The sequence below is a fragment of the Protopterus annectens genome, chromosome 2.part0 (genome assembly GCF_019279795.1).
Source record: "Protopterus annectens isolate FY-2018-M chromosome 2.part0, PAN1.0, whole genome shotgun sequence".
NCBI classification, from domain to species: domain Eukaryota; kingdom Metazoa; phylum Chordata; order Ceratodontiformes; family Protopteridae; genus Protopterus; species Protopterus annectens.
The window spans coordinates 1810556293-1810583488 of NC_056728.1; the positions used below are offsets into that span (position 1 = coordinate 1810556293).

Here is a 27196-nt window from a genome sequence, read left to right on the forward strand (position 1 = left end):
GTCTTGTCATAATTCAATAATGACAAAAAAAAATTTGGGATACACTAACAGTAGGAACAAAGGGCCTATCACACTGTGTATAGGACACTGTGGGCCTGGCATCTCTGCCTGAGTGTCTACATGTTAAGTTAACTAGACTCCAAAGGATATTTGGAATATCAGACTGAACATAAAGTCTACCAAACAGGAATGTCAGCCAATGAAAAGCAAAGAAATTTCATCCTAGATTGCTTTATGACCAGTAAAGCAAATTAAGCTGTGAAGAAATGTACATAGACTTTTGTTACTTCAAAGTTTGAGAACCGCATTGCATCTCCTGTCAATTGTATTTTATACAAGAAACTGCAGACAGGATTTAATGTTCTAAACTGTTAAAGTGACTGTCAAATAGCAGCAAGCTACAAAGAGCAGACCCTTTCCCCATACTTTACCAGCGCACCCTCCTGTGACTGCATTTATACATCTGTCCAGGACCTTTCTCCTAAGGGACATACAAGTTACACTTCCCACAGTGGGCACCGTAGCAACTAAACCATGTTACAGTAGGCATCAAGAACGCAGCTTACTGAATAAAGCCACCAGACAATTTGTATCCAAAACATTCAGCCAAGTCCCGACGTCTTATTGAAACATGCATTAAATCAGGTTTTGAATTTTTTTTTTTAAATGCATTTCTTAAATCTCCCTGAACTAACTTTGCAGAGGATTCCAAAACCAAATTGCCATCAAGACTGACAAAAAAAGGAAGAACTCACTTCAATTTATAACCTTAATTTTGTGATACCAGATATCGCTGAATGCTTCTGTTTTTAGTTAATTAAATGTTCTTCGTGCACAGTTCACGGAATGTAGATGCCCCTTAAAGCACTTGCAAAGTATAGCTGTGTAAAATATTGATGTCCTTTCTTTTCAGTGTTGCAGTAATCACAACAGATGGGATGTCCCGTCAAGGACAGCCCTGTGTCTGGACAAATATTCCAAACCATTTAAATTCTTACAAGCACCGCATGTCAGACAAATGCTGCAACACTGATACGGAAGGGCATTGGACATGGCTAATGGACCAAATATTTCCCTGTTATGATTTGAGCTAAATTACCACAGTAGCCATCTTGCAGTGGTCTGTATATGAACTAGCAAGTTTAAGGTGTGTGTATTATCTCCACATAGATACATCTATACACACACATTATATATATATATATATATATATATATATATATATATATATATATATATATATATATATATAAACTGCGGTAGCTTTGTTGCCTCACAGTTAGACGGTGCCCGTCACATACACATACACCTACATATATATATATATATATATATATATATATATATATATTATATATATATATATATAAGTGTGGTGGTGCTGCATAGCTTTGTTGCTCACAGTTAGACGGTATATAGATTCTCATATATATATATATATATATATGAATGGGTGTTCCTTCAATGAAGGTTGTGTATTAGGCCTGGCAAACACAGCACATACACACACACAATCACACACACAGTCAATATGGTGATATATATATATATATATATATATATATATATATATATATATATATATATATATATATATATATATATTTATTAAGGGAAAAAAATATAAAAAAATAAAAAACATACAATAAGCTGGTTGCATACGTGTGCACACCCTTAAACTAATACTTTGTTGAAGCACCTTTTGGATTTAATTACATCAAGTCTTCTTGGGTACACACCTACCATCATTTAGAGAGATTCTGATTAACCCCATAAAGTTCAGCTGTCCTAGTAGGATTTTCCTGACATTTACTCAGTTGCCTGCTACAGCAAAAGCCATGGTTCACAGAGAGCTTACAAAGCATCAAAGGCATCTCATTGTTGAAAGGTATTAGTGAGAAGAGTACAAAACAATTTCCACAGGATTGGATATACCATGGAACACAAGTGAAGACAGTCGTGAAAAAGTAGAGAAAATATGGGACAACAGGGACATTGCAAAGAACTGGACGTCCTTCCAAAATTGATGAAAAACACAAGATATAAATTGGTCAGGGAAGACTGCCAAGAGACCTATAACACTGAAAAGAGCTGCAGGAATTTCTGGCAAGTACTGGTTATGTACTACATGTGACATCTCTTGTCATCTCCATATGTCTGGACTATGGGGTAGGGTTGCAAGATGGAAGCCTTTTCTTACACAGAAAAACTTCATCAAGACACCCAAAAACATGTGTGAAAGTATGTTATGGCCTGATGAGACCAAGGTTGAACTTTTTGGCCACAATTCTAAAAGGTATGTTTGGTGCGCACAAAAAAAAAAAAAAAAAAGAATTCTTACCATAATATTCCATCTGTGTTGTTCATCTTCACACATCCTTGACAGTGGGTTTGGTTTCAAACCCTCAGTGCTATTAAATTTTTCAGCTTGCTCTCCAAACCCTCAAGCCCGGCTCTACCTATAATGCTTCTCACAAAGATTATGTCAGATGACAGATGGCAGAATACAGCCATAATTTTAGATAATCATACAAATATACACACAAAAAGAAAATAGGAGGCCATCTATGGATTCCTGATGAGAAACTGGATCAGCATTAGTGAGGCCTACTAAGAGCTTTAGGATGGGGGACAGTGGAAGTGTTATGTCAAGGATTGGTGAAGATGAAAACAGATGGAACGTTATGATAAGACCAGACTTTTTGATGTTGTTAATCTTCACCTAATCCTTGATGGTGGAACAGAATCCTCAGCAACTTTGTACCCTGGGAGGTCTCAGAGAAGAATATTCCTAAGCACCATAATGCCAAAGGATGCTTGACTTCAAGATTTGATCTAGTGTGCAATGTGCAATTAAGGTATAGTGAGAGGACCAAGTAGCTGCTGCACAAATGTCATCTAGAGAAGCTCTTGCATGAAAACTGCTGATGTGGCAACAGCCCTCATAGAATGAGCTCTGTTTTGTGGAGTTAAAGTCCTTGTGATTGACAGGTGAAAGAAATAGTGTCTCAACCCACTTGGCCAAACCAATTAAGGCAGAGGACACAAATAATGTCAGATTTACAGAATTTTTTAGTTTTGCGGACATAAAAATACAACCATCTATGAACAGCTAGCAAATGCAGAGCGTATTCTCCTATACTGGTAAAATTAGGAAAAAAGTTGGTAAATGTATGGTCTGGTTAATATTGGATTCAGTAACCACTTCTGGAAGAAATAAAGGATTTGTTCCAAGTTGAGCTCGGTCTTTGTGAAAAATTAAATAGGGAGATTTGCATGAGCCAAGGTTCTTGCCACCCCCATAGTGCCTTTTCTAGGCAAGGCAGAAAAGACGAACCTACCGCCATAAATAGCACAAGTTACAAAAAACTGAGGGTAATGCTACTCAATGCCAGAAGTCTGAACCTCAAAATGCACACACTCGAGGCACTCCTCAGTATGAAGAAAACTGATATATGTGCAGTAACAGAAACCTGGTTTAAGGCTCCAGAGAGCACCCCAGCACTACCAGGCTACAACTCATACCATACATTTCGGCCACAGAACCCAAACCAAAATACAAAAGGCGGGGGCATATCCATATTCATCAAGGATACCCACACCTCCAGGTTAGTGGCGCAGCACGATGCTTCAGAGATCATCCATGTGCAAACTGCAATTCAAATTGTAGCTTGCTGCAGATCACCCACCATGTCCCAGGACCCCCATTCCACATTTCTGGAAACACTGGGAAACAAAGGTCCTACCAAACACCCCAATATTGGGTGATTTCAATTACCCAAACATTAACTGGGAGAACTACTCAAGTACTAACTCCCTTGCCCAACATTTCCTAGAATTTATAAACTCAAACACCCTGGTTCAACTGGTCAACACACCCACCAGAGGTGACAAACATATTGGACCTGGTCATCACTAACATGGGCGACTGGTGTTCCACACTGGAGGTAAACCCCTCGCTGGTTAGATCTGACCATAAACAAATCACTTTGGATATCCACATTCCACCCCCGGACAAAACACTGTGAAAAACTTTTCAAAAGCAAACTTCACATTACTTAAGACAGAGGTGGAAAGTTTTAAAGCCCCCATGCTGAAGGATAACACTGTCCAAGTTGAAAAATCCTTCACTAATGCATTCTACGGGCACCTACAAGAATGCATGGATCATGCCATCCCAAGCAAAACCAAGACTCACTCCTCCAAGAAAAAGAAGCCAGTCTGGTGGACCCCTGCCATAAACAAGCTACATAATGAAAGGAGGAAACTAGTACTGAAGAGTAAAATCCCAAGAAGGGAAGACATCCCGGATCAGTATCAGCAAGAAACTTCGATCCCTCATAAAATCATCCAAATCGTGCTTTGAAAGAAAAATTGCCAAGGACTCCAAAGATAACCACAAGGCATTCTTTAGCCATGTCAAGAATCTAAGTGGCAATGCTCAGATCTGCTCAGAGTTAGTGCAGAATGGCATAAAATACACTGAACCAACTGATATCGCCAATATCCTGGCAGACAAGTTCAGCACAAACTTTACCCCCCTCTCACCCCCCACTAACAATACCAGAAGAATGCAGAGTCCCCGAAATCAGACACTCAAGGTTAAAACAGCCCTCTCCAAAGCCAAAAACACAGCATCAATGGGACCAGAGTGTCCCAGGTTGTGTCCTACACGAGCTCAAAGACAAACTAACCCCTCACCTAAACGCACTGTTCAAACTCAGCCTCTCCACAGGCTATGTACCCATAGAGTGGCACACAACAGCAGTTATTCCACTTCACAAAAGGTGGAGCCACAACAGACCCCAGGAACCATCACCCTAGAAGCCTGACTAGCTTGGTCTGCAAGGCTATGGAGTGCATCATCATGGAACTCATTAACAGAGACATTGGGAACCTCCAAACACTGGACCCTACCCAGTTCGGCTTTGTTAAGGGCAGATCTTGCCTCCTAAACCTGGTGGACTACTTTGAGACAGTTACCAAGACTATAGATGAGGGAAAAGTGGTACACACAGCTTACCTAGACCTTGCAAAGGCCTTCGACACCATTCCCCATTCTGGTATTATAGACAATTTCACAAGTCTGAACATAAATCCCTACGTCACAAGATGGGTTGCCAAATGGCTCATGGACAGAACCCACATGGTGAGAGTTGCGTTGCAGGAGCTAGGTCCAACTCGGTTACAAGTGGAGTTCCCCAGGGCTCAGTCCTAGGACCACTCCTGTTCGGCATGTACTTCAGTGGTACAGGCAAGCACAGGACTATGGCTGACCAAGTTTGCAAATGACTGCAAACTAGGGGCTATAATTGACTCTCCGGCTAGACCTCCTCCAAAAGGGTCCCACAGAGATGGATTCCTGGTGTCAAAATCATGGCCTCAAGCTAAATGCCAAAAAGTGCAGAGTCATCCCCTTTAGAAAAAACAAAATACCCACAAACTACTACACTGATGGTAGTCCCCTAAATACGGAAGATGTGATAAGGGATCTGGGGACCCATGTAGACAGTAATCTCACTTTTGATCATCACATTGCCAAAGTGGTTAGAAAATCCTATGTGGCCCACCTAATCACAAAAGGGTTCGCATCCAGATCAAAAGAGGTCATTGTGCCCATCTACTCACTCATCAGACCCATCATAGAGTACAACGCCCCATTTGGGATGTACCTTACAAGACACCTGCAACAGCTGGAACGACCTCAGAAGTACCTCACCAAGAGGATTACTGGCCTCAAACAGATGCCCTATACAGCTCGATTGAAGAAATTACAGCTGTACTCCGTTGCATACCGCCTACTCAGAGGTGATCTCTGCCTGACATACAAGGCCATGTCCAACCCAGAATTAAAATGGACATGCTCCACCTAAAGAAAACCTTATCCCCACGAGCCATATGCTCTAGGGATCTCAACCTCACCACAACAATAAATAGGATGCGCTGGAGGGATAGATTCCTGCCCTAGAGACTTCCCATGCTTTGGAACAAGATCCCAATCTACATTAGGCAGAGCACCTTGCCCAACACTCTTCAAAAGAAATCTTGACTAGTGGATGGGAAACCGAAAGATTATCTCGGGGATCACTTCAGTGGCCCTGCTGGACAGAGGCACAGGGAACTAATCTAAGGGGGTGGCGAAAGCCAACACATTCTGGCTAGGCTTATAAATACCTTTGGGCAGATAGCCTAGTACCTACCTATGATAAAGCATGCAATTCAGACGCTCCTCATGCACAGGTGATGGCTACTAGAAATAGTCTTCCAAGTCAAAAATTTTAACTGACAAGAATCAGCTGGTTCAAAAGTACTTTGGGTTAAAGCTTGCAGGACTGTAGTCAAATCCTATGGAGGAACTGGATCTTTAACAGGGGGTCTTGGCAATTTTTCTCATGTGTCACAAATGGTCCCTTTCAGGAAGGCTATGGAAAGCTTATGGGACATTATTGAAAAGCCACTGTGCCCAGTATGAAAATTAGAGATTGCCACCAACTGAACTTTTATAGTTGAAGCAGAGGAACCAGAGTATTCAAGTCCAAGAGTGGAATACTGAAGATAACGACTGATAAAACCACCACTTCGCTTGTATTTCCAATAGCCAATAAAAGGATGCCAGACCACAAACGAGATTTTACTATAATTCCACAACACATGGCACTTTCCTTTCCTAACTGAAGTCCAATATGTATTCAATTGGGGTACTAGTCCCTTATTTAAAGCCCATATGGTAAATCTTCTCCATTTGCTCAGGTAGTTTTCTAGTTGTAGGTTTGTGGTGTGCAATACTACATTTGATGGGCGATGACAGAGAGGTTTGTCTGGCAATCATGGAAAATGGAGAAACCAGTTTCAGTTTGAGGTGCTGCAAGATGGGGTGAACCATTCCTTCTGTTCCAGACCTGCTTACTCACCCAGAGTCCAGAATCCATGGTTTCTGTAGTGGATGAGGCCAAAGGGAAGGGGAAACCAGACTTGAGGCCAGAATGGGGCAATGAGGATTATGGTACTTTTCATCCTTTTTGCTTTCTTCAGAAACAGATTAACAGAACTGGGGGTAAAGCATAATAGACCGGGTGGCCAATTGCGTAGAACAGCATCCCTGGGAGACTCCCCTGGTGGAGGGATTAGGGCAAAGTAACTTCTGCATTTATTGTTCAGGGAAGAGCCAAACAGGTCACAGCAAGGTTGGCCCAATCAACAGAAAATCTCGTCCACCACTACTGGATTCAGGGACCACTCGTGAGGCATGAAAATAGTCCTGCTCAATTTGTCCACCATCACATTTGAACTTCCCAGAATGTCTTCCAACTGCTTTCTCATAGCAGTGCACAATCACCCATTTCCACACTCGAGTGCCTCTCGACATAATGGATATGATTTGGTTCCCCCTTGTTTGTTGATGTACCAGGCCACTGACATGTTGTCAGTTTGAATTGCAACTGTTCCTAGAGGAAGGGAATTCTGGAATGCTTGCAACACCAACAGCACTGCCCTCATCTCTAGAACATGATATGTAGGTTGGCCTCCAATTGGGACCACGTGCCTTGGGACAGTCTTTCCAGATAATGCCCCCCCCACCCTATTTGGGAAGCATCCGTGGTCACTATGGCTTGGGGGTAGAGAGAAGGGCCAGCCCAGGGGAAGGGAATCCTGGAATGCTTGCAACGCCAATAGCACTGTCCTCATCTCTAGAACACTGATGTGCAGGTTGGTGTCCAATTGGGACCATGTGCCTAGTTAATGCCCCCCACCCTATCTGGGAAGCATCTGTGGTCACTATGGCTTGGGGTTGATATAGAGAGAAGGGCCGACCCAGGAAAATCTGATCTAAATGAAGCCACCATTTGAGGTCTTGTCTGCAGAGATTGGCAATTCGGTAAGACGTTGGTTGATGAGTTAGAGACCATTGTACTGCTAGTAACCACTGTAGTAATCGCATGTGCAATCTCACTAGAGGAACCAGAATGATTGTGGTGGCCATTAAACCCAAGGATTGAAGAATTAATCTCGCTGGGACTCTTGTCATTCTGAATGATCTGTCTCACAAGAGCCCCGATGTTCAGTAGTCTTTCTGGAGGAAGGGAAGCTATCCCTGAGATAGTGTTTAGTTGCACCCCTATGAAATCCAAACATTGTGAAGGTTGCAGCTGGGATTTTTTTGAGATTTATTGAAATGCCTAGGAATGTGTAGACAGAAATAGCAAGAGACTATACCCTAGTGACACCTGGTGGTAGTGAGGAGCCAGTCATCAAGATATTGGAATACTCTAAAACCCTGCAGTCTGAGATGTGCTACAATTACTGCCATGCATTCGGGGGCTGTGGCAAGTCCAAAGGGCAGTGCTCAGAAATGGTAGTGACTGGTCCCTAGCCAGAAGCATAGAAACCTTCTAGAGCTTTTCTCATCTTTATGTGGTAATAGCATCCTTGGAGGTCTATTGAAAACATCCAGTCACCTTGGTATGGTTGACTGATTTGTGGAATCGGCTGAGATCCAAAATCTGTCTCCAGTCCCCAGTTTTTTCTGCCACTAAAGAATCTTGAGTAAACCTCGGATCCTATCTGGTCTGGTGGGACTTTTTGGATGACTCTTGTTTAGCAGCTTTTGGATTTCTAAAGCTGCTGCCTCCCTTTGATTGGGTGGAACATCTGGAAGTTCTCTGAAGTTTGGGGTTCACGAACAAGGGGATTTGGTAGCCTCTGGATATTATTCCAGAGCACACATCTGTCCAAAAGTTGTTTGCCAGGCTGGTAGGTGTAGGGATAATCGCCTCCCAACTGCCTCCAGAGGAGGAGTGTCAGGCATCCCTTCAGGGATGCTGATAGGAAGTACGAGAGAAGGATTCCCTGGACCTCTGATTGTGTGGTCCATTCTAGCCCCTAGGGTGGCACCTTGCATTGTTTACCCCTCTGCCCTGGGGAAATCTTTACCACAAGTCATAGAAAGGCCCTTTGGATTTCTTGAACCATAGTCTCCCTCCTCAGATTCCTCGAGTAGGGTCATTGAGTAAAACTTATGCCCATGACAGACAGGGTCTTGCCACCCTGCTCACTTCTGGTCAGTCTCAACTTTTGGGCCAAAAAAGGGTACATTGATGAATGACACTTTGAATGGCTCCATGAAGTCATAGAAGTGCATCCAGGAATGCCAGCTGATGGTTATGCTTAAATCCACTGCTTTGAACGCCCATTTGGCTGCATGTGCTGAGCCTCCTGGACAAATTGGAGATAGATTAGAGGGTTGCAAGCTCGGAGGAGACCTTGTCCTGAACCTCCACAGCTACTGCTCCTGCCAGAGTGTTAGAAAGTTCCTTAATTAAGTCTCTTTGTAACCTGGTAAAGTGTGCCATGTATTTTAATGACCTTTGCGCAAAGGTTGTTGAAGCATAAACACGCTTCCCGAATCTATCCAAGGTCCTGTGCTCCTTGTTAGGAGGATGGATAGTGTGACTCTTCAGAGAGCTTTATTGGTGGCTGCTACTACCACCAACATGGATTCCATTGGACCAATGTAGTTCCTTCTTCGGTGCAGACAAAATACGGTCAGGCCTTTTAGGAATAGTCTCTATGCAGTCTGGTCCAAACCCACTGGGTGATGAACTTCAGTTCGTCAGCGGGTGGAGAAATCCCAGAAATCCCAGAAGTGGAGTGCTGGGTGCAAAAAGCCTCCAGGTATACTAACTCCTCCATGGAAGGTGTGGATGACCAGTCACCCCTCTGTTTCAGTATTTCAAGGATGTCCCCGAAGGAAACCTCTTCAGAGGGTGACCTTGGGGAACCTTCGCCTTCTTCGAAGTTAGTATCCTCAGTGTAGTACTCCTCTGGGAGTCTAGGTGCTTCCTCTTGCACTTCTTCGGGGGAAGTTCCAGAGAAGTTTCTGAAGAGGTAACCATCAGGATGGGCATTACCTGGGGCTTTTGCACCCTCTGTCCAGGGGATTAGGTCAATGGCAGTTCTGGCCAAGAGAAGGGGAAGATATCTGCCCCAACAGGGAAGATAACAACTAGGACTCCAAGGGATAGTGTCTTCTCCATGATACGGAAGGCAGGACCTCCCCGCCCATGGAGGAGTAGGAGCACAGAACCCAAAAAAAAACTGCTTTGGAACCGGGGTCACACCCTACACAGAGGAGACCGCCTCCACACCTGTCAAGGAAGTGGAAAAATACCAACGATGGTTAATGAGATTAGCCTAAGGGTAAAGAGAGGAAGTTACCAACAATGAATACCTCACAGTAAAAGAAAAATAAGGGTTAGAAGGGAACGGGGTAGACAGAATTAACTATTACAGATTTTATAGGTAAAGATTATAAAACTCAAATATTCACCAAGGCTCAAGACATGATGAAGGCACAACTGGTCTGCGATGTGGAAAACAAGATCTGAGGAGCATTATGGGTAGAACTGGGCTCAAAAGTTTGGGGAGTGCGAGTGGAAAACAGCAGTCTTGGTTCCGAGGGTTCGGAACTGAGCCCACAGTCAAGGATTAGGTGAAGATTATCAGATCAACACTTTGCATCACCAAAAGAACACCATCTCCACAGTGAAGCATGGTTGTTGAAAGTATCATGCTTTGGGGTTGCTTTTCTTCAGCTGGAACTGGGGCTTTAGTCAAGGTGGAGGGAATTATGAACACTTCCCAATACCAGTCACTTTTGGCCCAAAACCTTCAGGCATCTTCTAGAAAGATGAAGATGAAGAGGAATTTCACCTTTCAACATTGACAATGGATCTCAAGCATACATCCAAAATCAACAAAAGAATGGCTTCACCAGAAGAAAAATTAGTGGAATGGCCCAGCCAGAGCACAGACCGAAATCCAATAGAAAATATGCGGGGTGACCTGAAGACGGCTGTGCACAAGAGATGCCCTTGCAATCTGACAGATTTGTAGCACTTTTCCAAGGAACAGTGGGCAAATATTGCCCAGTCAAGATGTGCCATGCTGACAGACTCCTACCCAAGATGACTGAATGTTGTAATTATATCAAAAGGTGCTGCAACATAGCATTAGTTTAAGGGTATGCACACTTTTGCTACCAGCTTATTGTACTTTTTTTTTATTTTTTATACCCCCCCCCCATAGATTTGTTTTTCAACTGAATTGTACAGTTTATAGGTCACACTAAAAAAGGTGGGAATATTTGTTATCAGTTTTTTATATCACAAAAACCTGGCATTTTAACAGGGGTGTGTACACTTTTTATACCCACTGTATTTATACACACACAAGGGCCAAATGGCATAGAGTAGCAGTGTCAAGATCCTACATGCAAGACATTATTGGATAATAACGTAGAGATCTTTCCCAACTCTACAACACATGAAAGCAGGAATGGAAAGCACCAGTGACCCCTTCAAATATTTATGAAAGCACAAAGAACTGATCCACAGTCAGGATGGACTTCAGAGTGCTCTCCAGGGGTCATAGGCTGAATTAAACAGAGCTTCGCCACTGGCACAGGTTTTCCAAGGGAGGCTCAGCAGTACAATTCATCACACTCTTTGCACCTTTTACTGAAAATGAGGACCTTAACTTTCTCAGCAATGAAGAGGTGCCAAGAGGTACAGTTACTTTAAACAATGCAGTCCACCACCCAGTTTAGCAAGCCAGAAGAACCATCTCCATATTCTCATAAAACTGTAAAAACAGGTTAGACACTCTCAACACTTCTGGATGCTCTCATTAGGTCTAATTAACTTGCTACAGAAGGCAACAAGCTCCAATGGCCTTAACTACAGAGTTGGAAACTAATCAAAAGGTGCTTTTAGAACAGCTTCTTCAAAATGGACACATCGAAATCTGAAGTTTTGAGCAAGTCTAACTGAAAAAACTGTCAGGAGGTTAAGTCAGCATTTCTTCACCCTGTTTTTGGGGGAGGTAGGGTGCTGTCAATGTTCCCTTGCCAGACAGAACTGGCTTCTGGAACACTTTGTATATACACACAAACCTGATACAACAGGTGTCTTCCCTTCAGCAACTGCCATAGTACTCCATACAACCATCCCTGCTAGCAGTGAAATAAAGATCTACTAGATACTCTTCCTCACCAGTGGCTTCCATCAACACATCCCTAAATGTTATTGCAATAACACCCGTTTGGGCATAGCACTAATTCTGCTTCAGCAAGAGAATAAACAGGAACTCTGGACACTTCCCATATGATGGTGGAGAACAGAGATTTAAAGAAATATTTTCAGGAGGTGGAAGATTAACATGGTTCTCCAGAGCTAAAATCTGCTGTACATTCCTAGAGCAGTATCAATACTAACTTTTCAATCTACACACCGGTCTCAACACAAAATGCAAATTAGTTTACAAACACCTGTCAATGACAGCCCGTCTTTATTCCCATCATTCCATAAGCAAAAACTGATCTGCTACACAGTCAGTGGTGGAATGAATACAGCCCATTAGCAGCTAGAACGGATCCTCATCATGCAGGTAAAACTCTACCTAATCTATTGGGCAGAAACTCCCAAGTATATGCCACCTGGGGGGGGGGGGGGACAGATTAGCTCCCTCTCACTAAACATTGGGGCTCTCTCCGTGCAATACTTTAAAAACACACCTTCCCTAAAAACAGATTCAAGTTCTAGAAACAGTGTTGTGTAGTGATAAAACACACCCTATTATTTTTCAGTTTAAATGTCTATAAGATTATGTGTAATAAAATGCTACATTTACTACTTACACAGTGCAACTGCAACTCTTTCCATAGTTCTCAAAGTATTTTACACACAAGGAAAATCGTATCCCATTAAAAATGCAAGTCTGAACCAACAATTACTGAAGATCATTCTACAGTAAATATAGTCATTTCAATTTCAGCAATGACTTTAAAAATCATGTAAACAGTAACAGAACACGTCAGACCAGACAAAGATAGCTTTCGGGCTGTATGAACTAAGCAGTTGCTCAATGTACCTTCAGAAATGAGAGGTGTGGCAGCAGGCTGGCAAACTATTCTTACTCCCCTCCCCAGATGGCTGCAAGCATCACCATCACTTCCTCTCAGGAGATGTACACATGCTACCTCACTAATCAGATTACTTGCTTGGCTTAGGACTGATCACTTAACCTTCCTGCCAGTGATGTAAAGCAGTAAGCAAAACTGCCACTCAAAGATGGGCATGCCCATGTCAGCTTCTCACTCCAGTCCTCCCCAGCACCAGTCAGTAGATAATATGGGCCATTCAGATTGTAGTCAGGATTCTATCCCTCAGCAGTGGCTACTTACAGCAATAAAGAGATACATGCCATGTCTGGAGTATCGGTACTCAGACTTTCCTAACTTACCCTCCCTGTGGCTTCAGACCAGTTGTTTTACATTAGGAAGGTTTGTGGCAAGCACTGTGGTGGCAGGACAGGTAGCTTTCATCCTTCTAAGTTGGGAACTGCTGATTGAGAGCCCAGTGTCCAAGTGTATTAGTTCTGGTTTAGGCACTTGGGCTTCAGGCCAGTTATTTTACATTAAGAAGGTTCGTGGTCTGCACTCTTGTGGGAGAAGAGGCTGGACTCTGCCCTTCTGAGCTGGGAATTTCTGGTTAAAGGTTTATAGTGCCTGAATATTTGAAATGTATCTTACTGAAATTGGTTCACCTTGTTTGTTTAGCATAGACTAGATCCAGGCCTGCTGAATCTAGCTTTGTTTATATGCTTGTTGTTTGTTTGCTTGTTATTTCCTGGAAGCTAATTCCACCTAATACGCAACTTCTCAGCGCTTCTGTGGATCACTAGTGATATCTGCATTGCTTACTGTACTTATTTCCTTGTTTCACTTGAAAAGAAAGTTACTGTTTGTCGTTTTTGCATTTAGTTACTTGTAACACATTGCACTCAAGTTACCTGGCACTTGCTCACTAAAGCAATTATATAAGTCAGCACTAAAATTAAAAGCACTACACCCTCACTCCCCACTGGCCCTTGTTTTCAATTAAGGAATTCCCAATATTATTCTAGCATGTCCAAAGGTCAGTTGTCAATCTTCTCTCCGGTCCAGCTGGTGAATCTGGGAATCTTGAGGCAATGTTATAGCTGCCTCATGTACACAGACAACCCTCTCCTCCTCCCACATAACACAAATACTTGCGAGAGATGCAGCTATTTAGCCAAACTGGAGGCTGAGCTCTCTCAACTCAGGACTGGCAAGACCAGACAGGAGGAGAAGGCAACTACACACACCACAAAACCAGCCTCACATAATGCTACCACTCCACTGAATCAAACACATAAACACACAAAGACATACTCGGAGGCTCCGAGTAAAAATTTACCTAAACAGCAGAGGCCTCCAAAGCAGACACCCAAACAACTGCTACCTCAAGACACCCCACAAGCAACACATAAACCACAAAAGCAGTGTGCAAAGCAGTCACAGCCCTTAAGGCCAAATACAACACCAAACATACTTGCCATAGGTGACTCCATAGTCAGACACACTGACGTCCCACTCACCAGGCTGAACAAGGAGAGGGTCACAGTAAGCTGCCTATCGGTTGCTAGAATCCGCCACATAACACAAGCACTCGGGTCACTCCACGGCAAGTACAAATATGACAGTCATTGTCCATGCTGGTGTGAACGACCCGAGACGCATTGCCTCCCTGGACTACATGAAAAGAGACATAGAGGAGCTCTCTGATTATGTAGCCCAGGCAGGTATGACCCTAACCCTGAGCAGTATCCTTCCTTCACCAAGAATGATGCCACAATATAGAGACAAGATGATCAGCTTTAACAATTGGCTTAATGTCTGGTGTCATTCAAAGGGGATCCAGTGTCTGTCTGCCTGGGATGACATGCTTGACAAGCCACGCTGCTTCGCAAGGGATGGCTTGCACCTGTCACCCTGGGATTCGGATATTGGCTAAGGCTCTTGCCACCCCATAGTGCCTTTTAGGCAAGGCTCAAATTCTAAACCTACCACCCTAGAAAACAAAAATGGGAAGAAACTGAGGGTAATGCTGCTCAATGCCAGAAGTCTAAATCTCAAAATGTACGCACTCAAGGCCCTTCTCAGTATGGAGAACATCGATGTCTGTGCTGTAACTGAAACCTGGTTCAAGGCTCCTGAGAGCACCCCGGCACTATTAGGTTTTACCTCATATCATGCTCCGCCCCAAAACCCGGACCACACCACAAAAGGAGGGGTGTATCCATATTCATAAAGGATACCCACACCTCCAGGTTGGTGGCAACGCAAGCTTCAGAAACCATCCAGGTGCAACTAACCATAGGCAAAACTGCTCTACAAATTGTAGCATGCTACAGGCCACCCTCTCAAACTCAGGAACCCCACACAGCCTTCCTGAAGACACTGGAGGGTATAAATGTATCTCCAAACACCATCATATTGGGTGACTTCAACTACCCGAATATAGACTGGGAACATTACTCAAGCCCTAACTTTCTAGCCCAACGGTTCCTGGAGTTCATAAATTAAATGCCATGGAACAGCTAGTCACTGTTCCCACGAGAGGAGAAAATATACTAGATCTCATTGTCACAAACATGGGGACAAAATGCTCCACACCGAAGTATATCCCTCATTGGTGAGATCTGATCATAAACTAATCTCACTGGAAATCCACATCCCGCCCCCACCCCAAACAAAAAGACCATAGTGAAGAACTTCTAAAGCAAACTTCACACTACTCAAGACTGGTGTGGTATCCTTCAAGGCCCTGAGCCAGTGGAAACCACAACCCAAGCTGCGGAAGCCCTTACAAATGCCTTCTATGAACACCTCCAGGACTGCATGGATCAGGCAATCCCAAATAAAACCAAGACTCTTTCCACAAAGGGCAAACGTCCAGTCTGGTGGACCCCAGCCATTAACAAACTTTACAATAAGAGGAGAAAGCTATTACATGATAGAACAAAATCCATAAAAGGGAAGTCACCCCTGATCATTATTAGTAAAAAATACGAGCACTCAAAATCAACTAAGGCCAATTTTGAGAGAAACTGCTTTGGAACCGGGGTCACACCCTACACAGAGGAGACCGCCTCCACACCTGTCAAGGAAGTGGAAAAATACCAACGATGGTTAATGAGATTAGCCTAAGGGTAAAGAGAGGAAGTTACCAACAATGATAAGTAGGAGAAATACCTCACAGTAAAAGAAAAATAAGGGTTAGAAGAGAGCGGGGTAGACAGAATTAACTATTACAGATTTTATAGGTAAAGATATTGAAAATAAGTTTTTATAAAACTCTCAAATATTCACCAAGGCTCAAGACATGATGAAGGCACAATTGGTCTGCGATGTGGAAAACAAGATCTGAGGAGCATTATGGGTAGAACTGGGCTCAAAAGTTTGGGGAGTGCGAGTGGAAAACAGCAGTCTTGGTTCCGAGGGTTCGGAACTGAGCCCACAGTCAAGGATTAGGTGAAGATTATCAGATCAACACTTTGCATCACCAAAAGAACACCATCTCCACAGTGAAGCATGGTTGTTGTCAGTATCATGCTTTGGGGTTGCTTTTCTTCAGCTGGAACTGGGGCTTTAGTCAAGGTGGAGGGAATTATGAACACTTCCCAATACCAGTCACTTTTGGCCCAAAACCTTCAGGCATCTTCTAGAAAGATGAAGATGAAGAGGAATTTCACCTTTCAACATTGACAATGGATCTCAAGCATACATCCAAAATCAACAAAAGAATGGCTTCACCAGAAGAAAAATTAGTGGAATGGCCCAGCCAGAGCACAGACCGAAATCCAATAGAAAATATGCGGGGTGACCTGAAGACGGCTGTGCACAAGAGATGCCCTTGCAATCTGACAGATTTGTAGCACTTTTCCAAGGAAGAGTGGGCAAATATTGCCCAGTCAAGATGTGCCATGCTGACAGACTCCTACCCAAGATGACTGAATGTTGTAATTATATCAAAAGGTGCTGCAACATAGCATTAGTTTAAGGGTATGCACACTTTTGCTACCAGCTTATTGTACTTTTTTTTTATTTTTTATATCCCCCCCCCCCATAGATTTGTTTTTCAACTGAATTGTACAGTTTATAGGTCACACTAAAAAAGGTGGGAATATTTGTGATCAGTTTTTTATATCACAAAAACCTGGCATTTTAACAGGGGTGTGTACACTTTTTATATCCACTGTATTTATACACACACAAGGACCAAATGGCATAGAGTAGCAGTGTCAAGATCCTACATGCAAGACATTATTGGATAATAACGTAGAGACCTTTCCCAACTCTACAACACATGAAAGCAGGAATGGAAAGCACCAGTGACCCCTTCAAATATTTATGAAAGCACAAAGAACTGATCCACAGTCAGGCAGAGTGCTCTCCAGGGGTCATAGGCTGAATTAAACAGAGATTCGCCACTGGCACAGGTTTTCCAAGGAAGGCTCAGCAGTACAGTTCATCACACTCTTTGCACCTTTTACTGAAAATGAGGACCTTAACTTTCTCAGCAATGAAGAGGTGCCAAGAGGTAGTTACTTTAAACAATGCAGTCCACCACCCAGTTTAGCAAGCCAGAAGAACCATCTCCATATTCTACGCAAAACTGTAAAAACAGGTTAGACACTCTCAACACTTCTGGATGCTCTCATTAGGTCTAATTAACTTGCTACAGAAGGCAACAAGCTCCAATGGCCTTAACTACAGAGTTGGAAACTAATCAAAAGGTGCTTTTAGAACAGCTTCTTCAAAATGGACACATCGAAATCTGAAGTTTTGAGCAAGTCTAACTGAAAAAACTGTCAGGAGGTTAAGTCAGCATTTCTTCACCCCGTTTTTTTTGGGGGGGAGGGAGGTAGGGTGCTGTCAATGTTCCCTTGCCAGACAGAACTGGCTTCTGGAGCACTTTGTATATACACACAAACCTGATACAACAGGGGTCTTCCCTTCAGCAACTGCCATAGTACTCCATACAACCATCCCTGCTAGCAGTGAAATAAAGATCTACTAGATACTCTTCCTCACCAGTGGCTTCCATCAACACATCCCTAAATGTTATTGCAATAACACCCGTTTGGGCATAGCACTAATTCTGCTTCAGCAAGAGAATAAACAGGAACTCTGGACACTTCCCATATGATGGTGGAGAACAGAGATTTAAAGAAATATTTTCAGGAGGTGGAAGATTAACATGGTTCTCCAGAGCTAAAATCTGCTGTACATTCCTAGAGCAGTATCAATACTAACTTTTCAATCTATACACCTGTCTCAACACAAAATGCAAATTAGTTTACAAACACCTGTCAATGACAGCCCGTCTTTATTCCCATCATTCCATAAGCAAAAACTGATCTGCTACACAGTCAGTGGTGGAATGAATACAGCCCATTAGCAGCTAGAACGGATCCTTATCATGCAGGTAAAACTCTACCTAATCTATTGGGCAGAAACTCCCAAGTATATGCCACCTGGGGGGGGGGGGGCAGATTAGCTCCCTCTCACTAAACATTGGGGCTCTCTCCATGCAATACTTTAAAAACACACCTTCCCTAAAAACAGATTCAAGTTCTAGAAACAGTGTTGTGTAGTGATAAAACACACCCTATTATTTTTCAGTTTAAATGTCTATAAGATTATGTGTAATAAAATGTTACATTTACTACTTACACAGTGCAACTGCAACTCTTTCCATAGTTCTCAAAGTATTTTACACACAAGGAAAATCGTATCCCATTAAAAATGCAAGTCTGAACCAACAATGACTGAAGATCATTCTACAGTAAATATAATCATTTCAATTTCAGCAATGACTTTAAAAATCATGTAAACAGTAACAGAACACGTCAGACCAGACAAAGATAGCTTTCGGGCTGTATGAACTAAGCAGTTGCTCAATGTACCTTCAGAAATGAGAGGTGTGGCAGCAGGCTGACAAACTATTCTTACTCCCCTCCCCAGATGGCTGCAAGCATCACCATCACTTCCTCTCAGGAGATGTACACATGCTACCTCACTAATCAGATTACTTGCTAGGCTTAGGACTGATCACTTAACCTTCCTGCCAGTGATGTAAAGCAGTAAGCAAAACTGCCACTCAAAGATGGGCATGCCCATGTCAGCTTCTCACTCCAGTCCTCCCCAGCACCAGTCAGTAGATAATATGGGCCATTCAGATTGTAGTCAGGATTCTATCCCTCAGCAGTGGCTACTTACAGCAATCAAGAGATACATGCCATGTCTGGAGTATCAGTACTCAGACTTTCCTAACTTACCCTCCCTGTGTCATACCTTTTGACAGAGAGAAAGAGACAAGACATCTGAACAAGGGCAGACTTGCAAAGAACTTGTACATGAATGCAAATAAACCATTATCCGTAGATAATCACAAAAAAAAAGAAAAAAGGAGGCAGAGTGTGGACTATTTTCTCTAATAATCATTGAACACTTCTGACATGGCCTCCTTTCTTTGCGGGCACGTTGCCCAAAGTTAGGATCTCTCTCTGGACATTGAATTAAACCGAAATAATTTACTTCATTCGTGAGCTTATTCCATAAACTGTGCTCACTCAATGCAAATTTACCCTCCTGTGGGAGAAATTTGTTACCATGGCACCTTCACCAGTGGACCACTTATCATCTATTATTTTTAAAGGTCCCTAAACCCTAGATTCTGTAAAAGGCTTAGTCTGCTCACACAGTAATCTGCATCAAAATCTGTTTGCCAGACACTGAATTCGTTATCATTTTTGTTCTCCTTCACCCTAGTTGTGGGCGAGACCTAGAAGACTGATGCTGGTTTATATACCAGTACTCTAACCTATTCATTCTATACAATTCAGTAAAACATACCATTAGAAGGGTTTCAGTGATATGAGTGATGTACAAGATAAAAAATACAAGCCTCTAGCTTTAAGAAGCCTGATAGGGAATTGCTAGACACATAAAAGTGAGAACACACAAAACATCTGCCAAAATTCACTGGTATCTGATATTTATCAAGAATGCATCAATTAAGGAAAAAAGCTTAAGGCTGTGAATGGAGTGGGTGCAAACAGTGGAAAACAGATTAAGAAGCCATGTGAAGTGTGAAAACCACAGAGAAGAGGTGCTGCTTTAACTCTGAAAGTTGTTTGGTCATCTTATAAAAAGGACTCAAAGGTAAGACCTAGTGAGTGGAGAATGGTACTCACTGATATTAGGTGTGCCACTGAGCCCTTGGCCTAAGGTTACATTTCAAAGGCTGTCCCTGCCACTTATCCAACAGCAGTACTCATCAGCAACATGTCACATGTGTGTGACATTCAGCTACATTAACTGCTAGCACTCAGACAGGTTTTGTCAAGGGCAGGCCATGCCTACCCCACCTGATGGACTTTGGGAATGTCATTAAAGCAATGGACAAGTGTAAAAATGGTGTACGTTGCCTACTTTGATCTGGCAAAAGCATTACCTCACTTGCACCGTAGATAACTTGTGAAATTAGGCATAAGTATTTGTATTACCCACTGGATTGCCAGCTGGCTCGCAGGTTAGGAAAAGGGAGTCTTACCCCCACAGAGAGGCCAGTCTCTAGTGAATTCAAGGCTTGGTTCTGACCCACTTATCAAACCAATCATGGAGTACAATGTCCCGTTTGGTATGTACCTATTCAGGCACATGTAACAACGGAGGTTGTGTCCTACAAAGACAGCCTCAAAATCTAATCTCTGTACTCAAGTCTCTGAGATTTGTAGGCCAGACGTACAGTAAACTGTTAACTGGAGCTCAAGCAACCAGCGACAATCGAAGAGCTATAGTACAATTTTCACATGCTGCACTGTTTTCCCCTTGCAGAAACATACCTTATGTTTTTATTTTTTTAAAGAGTTTTAAGGAGTTTTAAAAAGGAAAATAGGAATAAATCCCCTCTCCCCCCAACCTGAGAACAAGTCAAACAAACAAATAGCATATGGTACAGTATTAGTCACGCCCGTTTTTAACAGTAACTCTCAAGCAACCAGAAACCACAGCTATCCGGCCATCTACCAATCTCCATGGGTGCCAGTTTAACCAAGTTTACTGTAGACAGTTCTCAGCAAAGCATCCTCTGATCCTGCTCTGACGGACCTAAAACAAATAGCAACAGAATTACCCAATCCAGGGACCTAAACCTTGTCTACAACATAAATAACATGTTGGGAGGGGCAGAAGTGTCTCAAGAGATGACCTATTCTCCATAACAGGCTTCCCATCCATGTGAAGCAAGTTCTTGCCTAACCAAATTCAAGTGCAACTTTGACCAGTGGATGGTGAAATCAGAAACTTATGGTCTGGCACCTCTGCTTCTACCAGAGGAAGGCAGCCAACAAGTGCATGGCCACCCATGCCAAAGCATACAGATACCTCCTAAAATAGCCCTGGGGTATCAAAACTTGTTAAATACATTTGAGATGCATCTGTCTATAGCAATCTAAATGTTGCACAGATGTGTAGGCAACTCGAATGAATGCTCCTAAAACTCTTCTCATGTACCCAAGAGGTACAAATCGGAACATTAAAAATTTGCTGTAACCATTGCTTGATCCGATGCTCCCATTTTCTTGCCATGCAAGAGAGAAGATTATAAAAGCCGCTAACAGGAAGACCATTGCAGCTATCACTTTCTGGGGCCAAGCTCCAAAGAATGCTGCTGCCACACTGCACAAGACAGCCTGCAACATGGACAGGTTACTTGCTGGAACTGTGTGCAACAGCTTACACAGCTCCTGAAAGTACTGGCATTAAATGCACACAAAAATAAATAAATAATCAGTCAAGAATGACTGTGCACTTTGTTAAAGTCACCACATACCTTAGTTGTCCCTCTTAATGCCAAGGCATTATTTCTTAAAGCTTGCTTTTCATACAATAGTGTGTGACATAAGAATTATGACTCACCTTAATGTTTCTACCAGACTTGTAAAACCACCCTAATAAGATGCCATACTATTAGGATTGCCACCTTCGTAAGGTGGGAAGATCTTTTGCTCCACTCATTCTCTATGTAGTCTTGACTACTAAAATATCCAATATATGATTACTGCAAAACATGAATCTCCATTACACACACTCGCCACACTTCAGTATATCAAAAACTGAAAGATTTCCTTTTCTCATGTACTCAATACACTCAACCACATCCAAACTCAAATTTGTCTAAATAAATGAGTCTTCTGGGAAGGTTTTTTTTTTTTTTTAAGCAGTATGCCTCAGGCTATTAAATTAAAAAGGCAAGTGGCAAGCAAGATTAAGTAATATTAGATGCACAAATGGTTCAAACACCAAGTGCTTCAGTCACAAACACCGATTACACAAGAATTTAGAAATTGTTAGCCAATAAAGTGTACGCAATACAAATAAAAAAATCCAATATAAATTGCATCTTACAGTTGGCCACTCCTTCAGAGGTCCATTCCATGCCGGCAGTCTTTTTTTCACAGGACAGATTTAAGTGCTGCATGCTACAGTCTTCCATTGAAAACCACTTACTCTCCTTTACAATTCTTTTTGACTTGGACATTTTTAGAAGTCCCAAGAGAGATGCCTGATGCAGATTTTTCAGTGGCGTTTGCTTTCCATCTACTTGATCACATGGCTTGGGGGAGCAAGGCCAGGAAGACTGTCTTTTCACTTTGACCTTCCTTGGTGGCGATTCTAAAAACCTTTGCTTTTTACTAAAGAGGTCCATGGGTTTCTTGAAGCAAACCTGAATGGAGGACAGAAAGAGAAATGTATATCTGGAGACTGTTGCACATGGGGGGGGGGGGGGGGGGTGTAAAACAAGAATCTATACTAGACCACTACATCAGTACAGTACAAATCAACCTCTGCTACTTTTTCTGTGGTATGCTGACAGAGCTCAATACATTGATTGTTAATCTCTCAAACTTCTTCAGAGCCAGACATTTAAAACAGTAATGCAAATCAGAGTAAACTAGCATGCCACACAGATTAGGAGGTAGAAAGGTCACTGGAGTAAAGACCTGAAAAACTTCAGCGAGGACAAGACAATGCATAGTATCCACAACTACAAGAAGAAATCACTGGACTATGCGGTGATCCTTCAAAAGTGATTTAACACAAGAGGCAACTGGATTTGCTACTAATCTGCTTCAAATAGCACACTGATGAATATCCCTAAACACCAGGAGGAAACGGGAAACGGAATAGTTGTACTTTGTGGTGTGACCTCTTTCATAACTGTTTTCCTTCAAAGAAAGCTGCAACTACCCCAAAACTCTATTAAAAATATATACAGTATAGCGCTTCACAGCACCACAAAAAGATCAGTGAAGAACTGTGATCACTTAAAATCAATGAATACAACCACTGAACTTGTAGTTAAAGGTAAGGTTATGAAAAACCCATTTTTACCATCACACAGCTTGCTTTGGGACAAGGGCATTCAATTGCACAATTCAACAGTAAAATGTGTTAAATGAAGTTGGGAATTGGCAACAAACGACCAGGTATTTCTTCAAAGGAGACCACAGCAATCAAAGTGCTTATTTGCCTCATGTTTACTAGTAAAGGTAAAATGCTGCATGCATTCAGTCTATGCAGGGGTGCAACACAAATCAACAAGAGATGTAGAGTCCACTATTATACAGCTAGCCCAGTATCAGTATACCAAATAATTAAATTACCCCCCTAGAAAATGGAGCATGGTACAAGGTCAAGTTAATAACTGGGATTAAAAGGAGGCGAAATAGGCAAAAGATGTCAGAAGAATGCACGTATCTGTATAGTGCAACCTGAATGAAGTAGATCAAGGAATTCTCAGGTTATGACATTCTGCAATAAGCCACCATAGTTCCGATGATGCATAAATGTAGATTCCTGTATAAACAGCCAAATCATTATGGTCACATGGCACATCATCCACAGACCATGGTGCAGAATAATGTAGCATGCACAAAGCAACAAATCTATTAAATTTCCAGTCTTTGTTACCATAGCATCCCCCAGTTTCAGCTGCCACAGTCAACTGTCCCATTGCTTTAAAGGTGAACCAATTAAAAAATAATGTAATGCTTTACAGTTAATTTTCACAATTTCACCTTTGTACACAAAATAGTGGTCACTCCACTTCAGAAGCAACACTGAACAGCAGTGCAAGTACATGCTCAATACATAGAAACAGATAAAAAGAAAAAGGGAAGACTACGCTAGCAAAGATCTACTCTATTACTAGAGAAAATACAACTAATACCTAGTGTGTAGTTACTGCCAATGGTCACATTACCAAATATACAAAGACATGTAAAATAAAAGGCTGCACTCTTAAATTTTGTTAGGAACTGTTGAATACCAAAAATCCCAATCAAAATGAGCTAAAGCAGCACAGGTGTTCTTAATTAGCACAGCTCTCACTCATGTCAAGGAGTTTAGTCACCATAAAAAGGTGTTCCGAAATCAGTACATGCCCAGTGTTTTATTTTACCTCACTACTGTTTTGAAATGCACTGTAAAGGTTGATAAGAACAGAGAAGGGAAACGTGCGTGTATACACCTTATTTCTAATATGCTTTCACAGCAACGTCCTTCAGTATGTAACCATTAGCTTACATACATATCATCAGCAAATGCTGACAGGGTTAGTAAAGTACACGATTTGTTCAATGTAGAATATTTCATCATGGAATCTAGAATGATGCGCCCAATATGGAAAGTCAAACAAGCAGACAGGAGATCTCAGCAAAATTAATACTGTTGTGCTACTTCTAATTGGTTGCGGCAGCCTTATAAAATTGTTACAATTTTGCTACTAATCAAGAAAAGTAAAGTATAGAGTATTGATTTTTGTAACTCAGGTTTATGATTGCCTGGTCTCCGATGCATGTGCCTTTCTTTACAATAAAGGAAATTCAACAGTTTGGTGCTATGATGAAAGGGAGAACTGTATGACTGCGTGATCTATATTTTATACCAATATGTTTTCAGTGCAATTGTGTGTTAGTAGGTTTTTTTCAAGAAACCTGAGAGTATCCTTGTCCAGGGCTATGACAAACCTGGAATGACAGCAGATTCTAATTAGATATGCTTCAAATTGTGTGCTAGCGAGATTTTGAACACAACAACACACACACAAGGACACAATATCCTTGTTCAGGGACTGTGGTAACCCTGGAATGAGAGCAGGTTCCAATCAAACATTAGAAAACGAAAGGGAAGAGTGGATTCCTGGAACTACAAGCAGTCCTAATCATGGTTGCAGATTTATCACTTTGGTATGAAAGCAGGTTTAGAATATGCGCAAATAGAAGTATTAATGAGCCATGGCATGGGAATCTGGGCAAATATATACATTTGGTGTGTATGGAAGAGACATAGATATTTAGAAGAATGGTCAGACCTTAAAAAATAAATAAAAATTGCACAACATTAAAATTAAATTCACCCAAGAGGAATACATCAGCCTCTTGCTGGTCAGCTTTTAATGATTGGCAGGAAGAACCTAAGAAAGAAAAGCAAACAGTAGTCAGACAATTAAAATGTAATTTGGCCAAGACAAATACAGCTGCAGGCAGCCAGTAGGACAGCTAATTTACAAAAATGTACATATGAGAACTGCCAGCCATGGAGTATGTAACAATTAAATTTAGAAAAATTGACAATCTGAGTCTAAACTAGCTTCGATCATCATCTGCCCCCCTCCACCTTACAACCCATTACACTCTCCAGTACTAGCTAGTAGATGTCCTTATATTCACTGCTGCAGTATTCTTAACATTTGGAATTCCCTGCCATGGAAGTCAGACATCTGGCAAGTCTACAAAATACTCCGGTTGCTTTAAAGGTATGCTGAATGTCACCCAAAACGCTCATTGTGTAGCACATGGAATAAAGGTGATGTTCTGGTACTCTGCAGTCATAACTTTTGCCACCAGTCCGAACATACCTTTTCATCAGTCTACACCTCCGCCAGTTTTCTGCAAGCATTTTTGTTCTTCAGTGACCAGATACACCCATTCGCTGATGACTTTGCAGTTGCAGACAAGTGCTCCACTGGGGTTTGTTTTTCTTGTCTTTTGTGCTCCTTGGGGTTAAATGTCATACATGAAGTTTAAAATTCCAGTGTGGAGACAGACTCCCCATAAAGACCACCATAAGTGTCTTTTGTCCAGGAGCTTCTCATAACCAGACGTCTCGTTCAATCTCTCAGGCATTCATCCCAAAAATCCTTCTTCCCTTTCTTTGCATTATGAAAGCCAGTAACTTAAGCTTCTCACTAGATACAATGGAAGATACCTCCTGCCCAGAGGCTCTGTTCTTGTCAAGTCTTTCTCCAGAGGGCATTACAAACCCAGAAGCTACCAAGTTGGGTTTGATTTCTCTACTGCAACAGTGTTGGAGGCCGGTGACGATCTGCCTGGCAGCATGTCCAAAACAGTCTTTGCAGGAGTCTGTCTTGGATGTTCAGGAGGAGCCATGCTTGATCCCCCCCCCCCCAAGGGCCCTCCCATTTTTAGTTGGGGAAGAAGTTCCTACTACAGTTCTCAACTGTCATCCTAGGTCTGAGACTTCCCTTTTTTTAAAGGAATGTCCCCTTCAAAAAACTGAGCAAACAGGTTTATTCTGCTCCTAGGGATCCACATACTGACCGGCAGACCTTTACTCAGAGGACTGTTAACATGCCCTTAAAAGCCTTCTCAAGGGGTGTCTGCTTCTGCTCCTCCTTGGTCCTCTACTCCCCTTACAAGGCATAGAGAATAGGATTCTTCTGAGGAGTCCGATTCTGATGATGAATCCCTAACAGTCTACTGGAATTCCTTCTTCTATAGACTGAGAAAGGAGGAGGAATCTATTGGTCCTGATGTTCTTTTTGTGGAAACTTCCTTTGGGGACATGCACATTAAACTGAGATTGTGGTCAGGTTTTGCTGCAGTTGGAATCTAAGCCTGTGGCTATTCCTCCCATTTTGGAGGCTTTGCTGGATGCTTTTTCCCCCCAATGCCTCTCCTGCGCCTTATTCTCTTTCCACTACTCCCAAAAAACTCTGGTTTTATATAGATTGCCTGAGGATTAATTTTTATATAAATGTCCTGCTGCTGACCCCTCTGTAGTGTCTGTAGCCTCAGATAAGCAGTCTCAATTGGTTCATTCACACAAGTTACTGCCTTCTGACATGGACAGCAGAGCTATGGTAAGGATGGGCAGGGTGGTTTACACTACTGCTACCCTAAGGCCATTAACTATGTGCCATTAACTATCGGGGCCCATTATGTCTAGGTATGTGTCGTCTCT

The 27196-nt window shown here is 42.2% G+C and overlaps 1 protein-coding gene across 1 annotated transcript in view; it reads right to left on the reverse strand.

Annotated features, from left to right (window-relative positions):
- Positions 1-27196, reverse strand: part of LOC122792890 — a 210081-nt gene that overhangs the window by 150839 nt on the left and 32046 nt on the right. The window contains exon 2 of the mRNA XM_044060449.1: positions 22337-22655. Coding sequence (XP_043916384.1) covers positions 22337-22637 — 301 coding nt within the window. The 5' untranslated portion in view covers positions 22638-22655. The remainder of the gene's footprint in view (positions 1-22336; positions 22656-27196) is intronic.